General features: G+C 43.4%; 2 protein-coding genes across 3 annotated transcripts in view; both read right to left on the reverse strand.

The window, feature by feature from the left end:
* LOC109464875 (fibrinogen-like protein 1) overlaps positions 1–1,878 on the reverse strand; it is a 3,269-nt gene extending 1,391 nt beyond the window's left edge. The window contains exons 1-2 of the mRNA XM_019761965.1: positions 1,485–1,878; positions 850–955 (exon numbers count right to left, since the gene is read on the reverse strand). Of these exons, the coding sequence (XP_019617524.1) occupies positions 850–955; positions 1,485–1,799 (421 nt within the window). The 5' untranslated portion in view covers positions 1,800–1,878. The remainder of the gene's footprint in view (positions 1–849; positions 956–1,484) is intronic.
* A 643-nt stretch (positions 1,879–2,521) lies between these two features.
* Positions 2,522–11,725, reverse strand: LOC109464885 (probable serine carboxypeptidase CPVL). 2 transcript variants are annotated; one of them, XM_019761982.1, is made up of 13 exons: positions 11,616–11,725; positions 9,009–9,224; positions 8,556–8,671; positions 8,247–8,361; positions 7,404–7,462; positions 6,760–6,839; positions 6,236–6,302; positions 5,969–6,091; positions 5,133–5,264; positions 4,563–4,661; positions 3,970–4,143; positions 3,227–3,409; positions 2,522–2,812 (listed from the first exon to the last, which is right to left on the reverse strand). In XM_019761982.1, exons 2-13 carry the CDS (start codon positions 9,205–9,207, stop codon positions 2,714–2,716), a joined length of 1,446 nt encoding a protein of 481 aa, XP_019617541.1. In that variant the 5' UTR covers positions 9,208–9,224; positions 11,616–11,725; the 3' UTR covers positions 2,522–2,713. The 2 variants fall into 2 exon arrangements, with proteins under 2 accessions (XP_019617541.1, XP_019617542.1); XM_019761983.1 differs by having other exon boundaries at positions 2,537–2,812; positions 11,570–11,725.

An 11,725-nucleotide genomic window follows, 5' to 3' on the forward strand; every position in this document is an offset into this window, starting at 1 on the left:
AAGTAGTTCGGTGTAATGTAGCCAGCTGCCGCCGCGCCGCGTGCCTGCGAAGCTGGTATGTTACGCCGAAGGGTGGTTATACCGGCTATACCGATACAGATGATAAAAATAGAAAACTAAAGTTCCCCGATCTCATTCCTTCGCCAAATGATGTTAATCTTTAATTATGACTGACAAATTATAGATTATTCCCCCTGATTGTGCAAATAGGATCCTCATTTCCATGAATTACATCACTTTATGATTAATCACATCCATATTTGTATAATTGTCACATAATCATATCAAGCATCACGTAAGCTACCTACAAACCAAAAATCACGACGATCCGTCAACCGGTTCTTGAGTTATCCTCTTTTGAATATTTTCAAACAAATAGCCCTGCAGGGCCCAAAATCACGTCACTTCATCCCCAGCACAAGAGCTACCTACCATCCAAATTTCGTTACCCTAGCCTGTCTAGATCATGAGATATCAAAACCGGAAGTTCAGCTGCAGTACCATAACAAGTCGCCAGGGGCTCCAAAATCTAATCAGTTCGAGCTCTCATCAAGACCTACCCACCTACGAAATATCAATATAATCCATCCAAGCTTTCTCGAGATATGCTGTTGACAGACAGACAGACACACACACGGCCAGGAAAACATAACCTTCTCCAATTCTTGGCGAAGGTAATAATATCATTCCAATACAACTTCTAAAATCGATAATTTTTATCCCATAAGATCAGACGCCTTATACAGGAACTCATTCTTCCAACACACTCACGGTTTATTAAATAAAAATAGTAGAATAGAATAGAATAGAATAGAATAGAATAGAATATATAATAGGAAAGATGTGTACCTCCAAGTGGAACAGTCAGGGCGTTGGCAGCTCTCTTTGCCCTACGGCGGTTCGCGGTACTCGTATCGGGCGGTACGGGCAGCTGCAGGAGGTCAGAGTGGGCGGGCTGGAAGTAATTTCAAAAGAACATTAAGATTTTATTTACTGCCCGCGGCTAAGTTAAGCCATGTTGATTATATGGATGCCATCCCCAAAACGGATACAAGCGTGAGAATAAAAAACAATTTAGCAAAAAAAGTTGCTTTCATTATGAAATCTACGTGGTCATGAAGGTTGAAGAAATGGCACAGGGTATGGCTAGGCGAATAATCTACCCTTCAACTTCATTGTGTACATTTTCGTCTTTTTTGTTTGATTTTGGCATTGTATTCTTTTCGATACGTGTGGTGGGTTCTTTTACGTGCGTGGGGTGTGGCTCTACCCAAACACGGGACCTCCATCTAACGTCCTATCCGAGGGACGTCCCTAACCGAAGCCAGGTATTCATTTACACCTGAGTGAAGCGAGGAAAGTCGTGTAAAGTGCCTTTCCGAAGGGCACAAAGATCGGTGGCATCGGGCAGGATTCGAACCCGGGACCTCTTTCAGTCTGAGCCGAACACTCTACTGTCACGCCACACGCGGACCACAGCTTACCTCGGTTTTCTCCTTGCTATCGTTGTCGCCGAACGATTTGTCTTCATGATCAGCCAGGCCTTCCAACGAAGCCACTCGCTCCAAGAGCTGGTCGAACCGTTCCTCGTTCGCCGCGAAACGTTCCTCGTTCGACGATTCTAGCAGATCGAGACGTTGTCTGAGTCGCCAGTTCTGCAGAGCCACCATGACCAGTCCCGTGATCACCAGGACCAGCCCTACGGCGCAGGCTGCCTGTACCGCCGCCCTGCGAACACGGGGCCGCCGGTCCACATACACCGGCGCCAGATCGCCGTTCATCAGCTTATCTGTACTCATTCTATACAACAACAGTTAAGAAACGATCAGCTGAAGAACAATTAAGCAAGGGTCGTCATAAACAACCCCTAACAATCAAGCTGCGTCCCAGTTGTATGCAGCACTGGCCCACAGCGACTGAAGATTACTCTAAGGACTTTTGGATATAGTCTTGAGACGACACAGTGTCGGGGAAGAAGATAGGGAATCCCCGATACTTTTTATGAGAACAAGACCTTTGCCCATTGGTTGACAGCTTCTGTTGTTTCCACATACGTCATGAGTGTGAATATATAATGAGGATTTAATTGGGTTTTCGTCGAAATCTGAAGTGTTTTCGCCCTACCCCGTAATGACCCGGGTCTATTTTGAGGGACCACGTCACCGGTGTTGTAGAATCAGAGGAAAAACTTGTTCAACTGCTCATGACGTATCCAAGACGGAGGTCAACTCTTGCCTGGAGCAAGAAGTCAGGCTTTAGACCAAAGATTACACATAAGGTCACAGCAAGTAACGTTACATTTTATGGATGACATCCTTCGCAGACTTCAAATCTAATGCGATATGGCGGAAAAAAAACAAGCCAGACAGAAAAAAAAACAAGGATCCTACATTTTTAAATTTTGACATCATAAAACTTGTTAAACAAGAAATGATACCTCTCTATATATATAGGCATGCACACACAAATACAGACGCACACACACACAAGCCAGAAAGAGTACTTCACTCCTTATCTCTGTCAATAATCTGTAATTCTTGCCTTTATTTCAAAACAGCAGGTTTGTGCACTAAAATAATGACATTCATCGTAATTTTATGTCAACATGTGTATATATTTGATTGAAGACTTTTGAAAATTGTCATTATAAAGTATTTCTCCTCAAGAAAACATCAATCATGTGAGAGCTCTTTTCTGATTGGTCCCCAGGCTGTCATTGGAAACCTCTGCCTGACACAAATCTGTCAATCATGTCAAAGGCGCGCTCTGGTTGGTCGAAAGGAAGAATATGGCCCCCACCCTTGACAATCACCTGCAAAGGAAACAGCACGGAAAAAACTTGAATGTGGATCTTCAGTCCATGACTCTCAATAGTACACATGTGTCCCTTAGCCTGAGTGTCAGCCTTGTTAGCTTTCGTCCGCATCTTGGGGAGCGGACGAAAGTTTGCAAGGCTGACACTTAGGCTATGTATCCCTAACATTTTGCTACAAATTTTCTGTAAGTTAGGGTTAGGGAAAGTTGTGTTGAGGTCACCTGGTGGCCCCAAATGGCAGCTGCACAGACCCGTGCAACAGTTCCACAAAAATGTGTTCAAGAAATATGTGTGTATCATGTTTGTGATTATTGATTGTAAACCCTGCATCAATTCAGCCCTATGAAGGCTGCGATTGCACGGGTACTGATTGACCAATAAACCATTTATGAAAGGGTTAAAAGATCTCACCTGGTAGAAGTTTCCGACCTGTCTGACGAAGCCGGCCACCTCGGTGTCTGAAGGGTTAATCTTCCACACAGTCCTGTCCGACTTCTGATACTGCTGCAGTCCGGACCAGGGAAGGCTCCACAGGAAGTTTTCCGTCAGTGGCCCAGCAACAATCACATCCAACTGGCCGTTGTATATCAACACCTGAACAGCCACAGTGTATAAATTAATGCTTCAAGGAGACAACATTTAACAAACAACTCTATGGCTCTCTCCCGCCCATTTTGTCTGTAGTGAGACGATGTAGGCTCGCCCTGGCAGGGCATTGTTGTTCGTAGTAACAAACCAGCTGACTAATACAGTGGCTACCCACAACGTTTTGACTGTTGGAAATTCCTTCATAATCAACAGTACCTGCCAAAGGGCTGTGCACTGGTTTTGCACAGGCGCAGTACATTCTGCCGACGTGCTCAGTTACACTACTCCCCCTTTTCTTTACAAGATTCGTCCTCGAATCTTCCGAATTCGACATCCCTGGAGCGGCACTCTTTGCCAGAACTCCCAATGCCGGTGTGGGAACCACTCACTCAAGTAAGTAACAGGAGGAGCCAGCAGAAACAGATAAAAAAACCCTGGACCCAGGCCGGGCTCGAACCCACAGCCCCCGGGCCACACGTCGACGCTCTAACCACTCGGCCAAAAAGGTCTAGACCCTACGGCCGGGTCAGTTGGTAGCGCCTATAAACCCCCCACTGTTACTATACCTTGTAGTTCTCCATAATGGTAGCTACCCAGGGTGCAACAGACTTCATGACATCACTCAGCAGGTGTTTCTCGACCTCTGACCCGTCATGGAAGGTAAGGTTACCGACATGGATGGCCTTCCTGACCTCAGGTCTGGCCAGGTACTTCCAAAAGTACTCCTGTTCAGGAGGCTCCTACAGAAATATCATATAAGGACATGGTAACTGTGTAGAGGATGAAGCACACTTTGTCTTAAAATTCTCGCTTTATACAGACATGTGGAAATTGGAAACAAATACAAGAATAAAAGAACGTCCTTGAAGTTCAGTTTCACCGGTAAAACCAGGAGTCTTTATCAAGCAGACATGAACTCATTTTTCTGCTTTTACATTTCCCACGCTGAATTTGCTCAATGTGTTCAAAATAGAACAGGTTCAATGCGTTCAATCAGGATCAGTCTATTCTTCTTCCTGGTTTCTACTGTCTTCAAGCTGTTACAATCTTGACTGCACTGAAATATGCTACTGTCTTAAATTAGACAAATTCCCAGAACTTGCGTCTTTATGACGAACGAAGGCCCTTAACTAAGACATCTGTAAATCCTGGCACTTACCACAGTCCTGAGGTAGTTGAAGTAGTTGGTCCCACCGGTGATGTTGTAGAAGTAGGAAGGGTACGGATATACGTCGCCATTCAGGAGTTCATCAAACGTCTAAAAATAACCAACAAGAGAGGTAAGACTACAGACAAACATACACACAAACTCACACCAATGTTGTAAAGGAGTTCAATAGGACATCGTCCTAGGGTGTTACAAAGGACAGATTTATACCAGCTGTACAGACACAGAAGGGTATACTGATATATAAGCTGGTGTGTTACGCCGAAGGGCGGTTATACCGGCTATACAGATACAGAAGCTGGTGTGTTACGCTGAAGGGCAGTTATACCGGCTATACAGATACAGAAGCTAGTGTGTTACGCTGAAGGGCAGTTATACCGGCTTACAGATACAGAAGCTGGTGTGTTACGCTGAAGGGCAGTTATACCGGCTATACAGATACAGAAGCTGGTGTGTTATGTTGAAGGGCGGTTATACCGACTATACTGATACAGATTTCGACAACCCTAAGTTTGAACATAAGAAAGTCGGGGAACACACCCGCATGTTTTTGTGACTTACCTTAAAGGCTTCCATGTACTGCATGTCACTGATCAGTTTCTGCATCAAAGTCACAGCAGCGCTGACTACTTTAGCCTGATTTTCATCACACAAGCCTGTGTTATACAGGAAGGCTGGCAGGGCTGGGTATTGCTGCAGGATAGAGAAAGTATTGATGATCAATTATTGGTGATCAAACTCTTTGTAGAGGGAGACCGAGGCACACCTGGACGGACCTGCTGACCACCGACCTCCAGGCTGCAGGATTGGACATCACCACCGCCTGGGTGGCAGCCAGAGACTGGACATCACCACCGCCTGGGTGGCAGCCAGAGACTGGACATCACCACCGCCTGGGTGGCAGCCAGAGACAGGCAGACCTGGAGGGCCGTATGCAGAGACGCTACGGCCCCTGGGAGGGGCATGCGGAGCTGAGTGAGTGAAAATCTTTTTTCAATAATCACAGAGAAATGTGCTACTTTCTGAATACTTATCAATCATTCTAAATAAGAAGGTTCATGGGAAAGGCACTATTTTCTCACTCGACTCAGGTGGAAATGAGAACCTAGCTTCAGTTAGGGTTATCCTTTCAAATAGGAAATTGATGATAGGTACGTAAGTGAGCACGTGTAAGACCGAAGTGCGCTTATTAAAAAGAGCAGGCCTGTCTGGGGTGCTTCCCAGTGTGAGTGGTTCAAACCTTACAGTCTGATCTCAGGGTTCAGACATCTTTGAAGAGGTGATGGTCACCTGTTATGTCAATCCTTCTACATATGTGGTAAATCTTCATAAATAAATAAACCTCAGAGAAAGAATGACTGTCGTGAATTTTGTCATGGATGTTTTAAGGACCTTACATTTATCGGATCACACAGACCATCTCCGATGGCCATGCCTTTAAAGTTGATCTTGAACTTGGCTGTCGGGTTTTCCATGTGGATCTTGTAGCTCAGCGCCGGAACATACTTCCCTGCATAGGACTTGGATCAAAACAAATGTCAAACCTCGTCACTTTAGATTCAGAAACACAGTGGATGGTTGTAAGAAATCAATTAGAAAATCAAAGATGTCAAACAGTATATTTTTAGGCGACAGGAAGAAACACAAGCTCACACCAGCCTTACCTCTCCGGTGATATAGAAGTCATTCTTGTGGAAATCAGTGTAGATCTGGTAAAACTGAAGCAACGCACTGTAAAGTGTGAACATCTGAATCAGAACTTTTACAGACAATATTTAATGCTGCTGAAGTAGCCATTTGGCACCAAAAATTTGTATTGCTTATGGGGGCCTTAGGTATGAAAAGGTTAATGATAATCTTGTATCCTATTGGTTCACACAATGTCTGGCAAAATTCGAATACAGAATTCGGACATTGGAATTGATGTTGTTGTTGCATTTTTGGGGGGTTTAGGGACACCAAGTTTTCACTCATTTTGCATGGAAAAGCGTGTTTTCTTGGGTGGGTATGACATAAATAGAATACAACACGGTGTATTCCGCATGACCCTCGGTCCCAGCCCTCCCGTGGGTTAGATCTCCCTCCAGGGATCCGACTCGCAGTCGGGCTGGTACCTTGGGCGATACGGAATACACCGTGTTGTATTCTATATTTCTCACACATGCATCATCTGCCTGCCACAGCTTACTTGTACAGGTTATCTGCAACTTCTCCCTGGTTTGTGGCGAATCCAGCATCAGACTTGGTGAAGCTGAACCCTGTGCCCACCTGCAAAGTTGGAAAGTTAATAGTCTTCAATGGCAACTGACCATTAAAATTTAAACTAAAAAGACACTTTGGGACATTTTTGGGACAACAGAAAAATAGTTCAGGACAGTTGAAATCTATTTTGGGGACAGTGCTGGGACAATAGGAAGAAAAGTTAATTTCAAGGCCTGAAGTATTGGACCAGATGTTCTGCTCTCATTATGTGATGATTGTGGTCTACATGTACATGTATGCTGAACACCTACTCACTGTTATTGCCGTTTGTCTGTTTGTTTGTTTGTTTACGTCAATGAAGGTTAGAAATCCAGGTAATAAGATACGCCAAAAAGCAGATACTCAAGCAACTGGATATGATTTTGGAAACGTCTGGAGATATGATTTTGGAGACGTTTCAGGTAGTATCCACTAGCTTTCGTAAGTGACGGGGTTAGGGTTAGGGTTAATAGAGTCAGTCACTGACGAAAGCTAGTGGACGTTTCCAAAATCATATCCAGTTGCTTGAGTAACTGCTGTTTGGCGTGTTTGTTTGTTTGTTTGTTTGTTTAGCAGCTCTGGAATACTTACAGGATTGTCTATGTACAGCATGGAGTATGCTGAAGCCCAGGTCACCTTTTTATTCATCACTGCAAAACAAGCAGTTTTCAGACTCTTACCCAAAACAGAGGCCTTATAAAGTACAATGGCCCATGCATTTCAGTTTTACATTGATTAACAATAAATTGAATAATTTTGACGAAAATCTGATTAGCCCTTCACTATAATGATTGTAGCTAGAACCAAGAAGGTTTAAACCTCCTTGCTAGCTAGAACAGGCCATTAAAGATGGATGCCAATTAAGCTATAGTTTAATTTTAGTTGTTATGACTTGGCCTTGTGGTGTCAGAAATAGTAGCCTCGGTGCATACCAAAAACCGTGCCATCTTTATCCTAGGTTACCAAATTCAAAGGAGTCAGATTATGAGAGCCTTGGTTAAGCCTTAAGATCGCACCCAGACTAGCTGGATAGACACCTGCAGTGTAAGTACAACAAGACTGGCAATGAAAACATACATTGCCGTGGGGACGGTGGTTGCTGTTAGGGTTATTGTTTGCATGACACTGCCATGATATAATGGTATTGAGGAAGACTTGGTACCTAGACAGATACAGTGCACTCCTCCCCTGAGTGTATAGTGAACGAGCCCCGGGGTCATAGAAAGTAAGGCATCCGGGGCAGAGAGGTCTTTAAAGGTTTCCAGGAATGTGGGCATAGATGTGGGTCAGAGACATGCCTGTGGACATTCCATTCCTACATGGACAAAATGACTGTAGTCACTGTACGATTCCTAGAATTGTTGCGAATTGTACACCATGCTGTACCATTAGGCTCCTCCCTGAGACGTCGCCAAAATTGTACTATTAACTCACACTGAGCGTCCTGAGTGATGTAGAATGGCCCCGTCTCGGTGAAGACTCCGTACATGGACGTTGCACCCGGCCCTCCCTCAAGCCACAGCAGCACGGGAGCATTCTCTGGGTCAGACTGGCGGGGACAGAAAAGGGAAATGTCCGTGAATAGTTTCATCAGGTTTGTAAGTTACTGAGTAAAGAGACTCTTTTACATAGTCTTTTACTCACAGCCGACACACAGATCTTATAGGTCTTTGCTCTTTCGGAGACCGGCATACAAATTAAAGCACATATAAAGCAGAAGCTGCAAATATGATTGAGACTGACCAGTGCAGGGAAGAACCAGAAGAAGAGATTACTGCTGTCGGTTTTGTTGACAGTCAGGTAGCCGGAGTAGCTGTTGACTGTCGTGTTTGGGAGGTTCACCTCACTCAGCGTTCGGGCTGTGAACAAAGAGAGTCAGACATTCTCAAGATCAGGTTATACCACATCATAAGAGATGCATTTGGCTACACCGTCACACCATGACCTAACCATCGCTGTCATGCCTCATACCTTTGACCCATGACCTAACCATTGCTGTCATGGCTCATACCTTTGACCCATGACCTATTTCTGTCATGCCTCATACCCTCTGGCACTTGACCTGTCAATCTGTCATGCCCCACAACTAGTGCATCCAATTTAACCCATGACCTACATTTTTCTACTATGCCCCATGGCCTCTGGCCCTTGACCTACCCTTGACTTTTGTGCCATAACCCCTGACCCTTCACCTACCTTTCTCCGCCATGCCCTGTTCCAAATAAGGAGTGAGGAAGAGCGGGTCTCCGTAGTCCTGACCGGGCTGGATATCGTGGTGCACCCTGGGAAACATGGCACGGAACGGGCCGCCACGACTCCGTCCGAGCCCTGCGGCCTTCTGGGATACCAGGATCGCCACAAGAAGCACGAAACTGTGTCTAAGTCCCTGCATCATCTTCTTCTTCTGACAGTCTGAAAAAAAGTTACAAAAGCTTGGAAGTCAGTTTGTAAATCCAAGGGCATATCAAATTAGCCTTTGATGCAATGTAAAATGTATGCTGCTGTCTTTCTTATGGTATCCCCAGAGAGAATATGTTGAGAGACCAAGAGTGAGCTATGTATCGATTGCTTATTAGGCCTTGTGTGAAAGACAGGATGACCCTATACTAGTCCCAATAATTAGGCAATATGAAGTAAGAAGTAACAGTTAACAAACTAAATTGACGAGAGGAATTTACTCAGTTATAGTTACTCATGATATTGTATATATGTAACGTTAATTGTATTATATTCTTTTGTTGTGACATGTACTTTGAACCCATGAGTAGGTATGTGTGTACAATAAAGGTCTAAATCATTCATTCATTCATTAAATGTATGGCCAAAAGAAGTATACTTACCAAATCACCTGTTGTAAACCGACATTTTACTATCACGTTATGTATAGTATATAGTCCATATAGAATATATAACGCTAACTTTACGTAATACTGAAAGTCAGTATGTTAGTCACATCACCATGATGTCACCAGTTGGGTGGAAATGCTTTGCGAACTAGAAAGGCCAATATTTGCTTTGGAGCAAATACAGCGATGGCTTCACCACATTTTACGACATGGCAGGGAAAGAATGAGAAACACAAGGGAAAACAATGCTTTACATTGATATAACTATAATATGAAGTAACATACAACTAAGACTACAACAGTTGGCTAGCTATTCCCTACATTATTGGTTAGGATTTTTAATTGCATAATGCAAACTGTTGATTAAAAAAAAAAAAAAACGTTCATGCCCCGCATTCCAATGCTGGAGCAGGAAAGCTTGAAATACCTACCAAAACACTTGAATACAGACATACTGTCAGTATGGAAATGGTCTGTGCAGGTGTTAATCAAGTTAAATCCCAACAGCCAATCAGCAAGAAATGCTCTGTGCAGGTGGAAATGGTCTGTGCAGGTGTTAATCAAGTTAAATCCCAACAGCCAATCAGCAAGAAGAAGAGAGGAAAGCTGCATGCCTATTGGTTGATGCCCTGCATTCCATTGTGATGACTCATGCCAAATGTGGTTAACACTGCCCACTGACACAGTAATACATTTGCTATAATACAGCCAAAAAACTCAAATAAAACCATTCTAAAAGCCTGTATCGCAAAAATTTAAAAAACGCCTAAGGGTATTTGCCCACTGTACCTCCATACCAAATTTCAGATCCTTAGGCCCCAAAATGAAGAAGCTGAATCCATTTTTTAAAAATGGCAGGAGAAGGAGAAACATCAGAGAAAACAATATGGTGAAGCCATAATTAAATCCTTAGTATAATACGTCGATACGAAGGAAGAATCTCCCAACACACTGAGCTGGAATATTAAAAACTAGAGTTCCCCGATCTCATACCTTCGCCAAATGATGTTAATCTTTATGGCTGACAAATTATAGATTATTCCCCCTGATTGTGCAAATAGGATCCCCATTTCCATGAATTGTATCACTTTATCATATTATCAACCAAAAGACAGTCTTATGTTAACAAACAGTGCCATTCTATCATTTCCTCATAAATTATGCAAATAAGGTCCTGATTTGAATACATTATGTTTAATGATGTTTACCTTCACCGAACTTTCAAATACCATGAGTATGAAATTCCAGTTACCACTACAGAATTATAACATTTTCTCATTAATTATGCAAATTAAGTCCTCATTTACATAATCAATATTTGTCTGTGTTTCTCTGCTTCTCAATTACCAATGTCACAAGCTTCAATAGTCCTATCATGGAATGCAGCTGATTTATAGAATTTCCCTATAAATTATGCAAATCACATCCATATTTGCATAATTGTCACATAATTATATCAAGCATCACGTAAGTTACCTACATACCAAAAATCACGACGATCCGTCAACCGGTTCTTGAGTTATCCTCTTTTGAATATTTTAAAACAGATAGCCCTGCAGTTCCAGAGCAAGCCGCTAGGAGGATTAAACTCAGGTCACTTCTTCCCCAGCACAAGAGCTACCTACCAACCAAATTTCGTCACCCTAGCATGTCTGGATCCTGAGATATCAAAACCGGAAGTTCAGCTGCAATATCATAACAAGCCGCCAGGAGGCCCAAAATCTAATCAGTTCGAGCTCTCATCAAGACCTACCCACCTACCAAATATCAAGATAAGCCATCTAAGCCTTCTTGAGTTATGCTGTTGTCAGACACACAGACACACACACGGCCAGGAAAACATAACCTTCTCCAATTCTTGGCGAAGGTAATTAAATCATACATGTACGTGTAACCAAGGTGTAACGTTACCTTAACAGGGTTTACAGGAAAACCTTAGTAACGTTTCCACGCCCACCTGGTCTGGCCGTGACCACTTCAGTTGATGCAACTTGAGCTTGGTTGATGTCAAGACGCTGGCAGTTTATAGTAACTTGTGTATCTGAGACCGGTCCCGCTAGTGTAGAC

Source organism: Branchiostoma belcheri, unplaced genomic scaffold, assembly GCF_001625305.1.
Source record: "Branchiostoma belcheri isolate BF01 breed outbred unplaced genomic scaffold, Haploidv18h27 scaffold142, whole genome shotgun sequence".
Classification (NCBI taxonomy): Eukaryota; Metazoa; Chordata; class Leptocardii; order Amphioxiformes; family Branchiostomatidae; genus Branchiostoma; species Branchiostoma belcheri.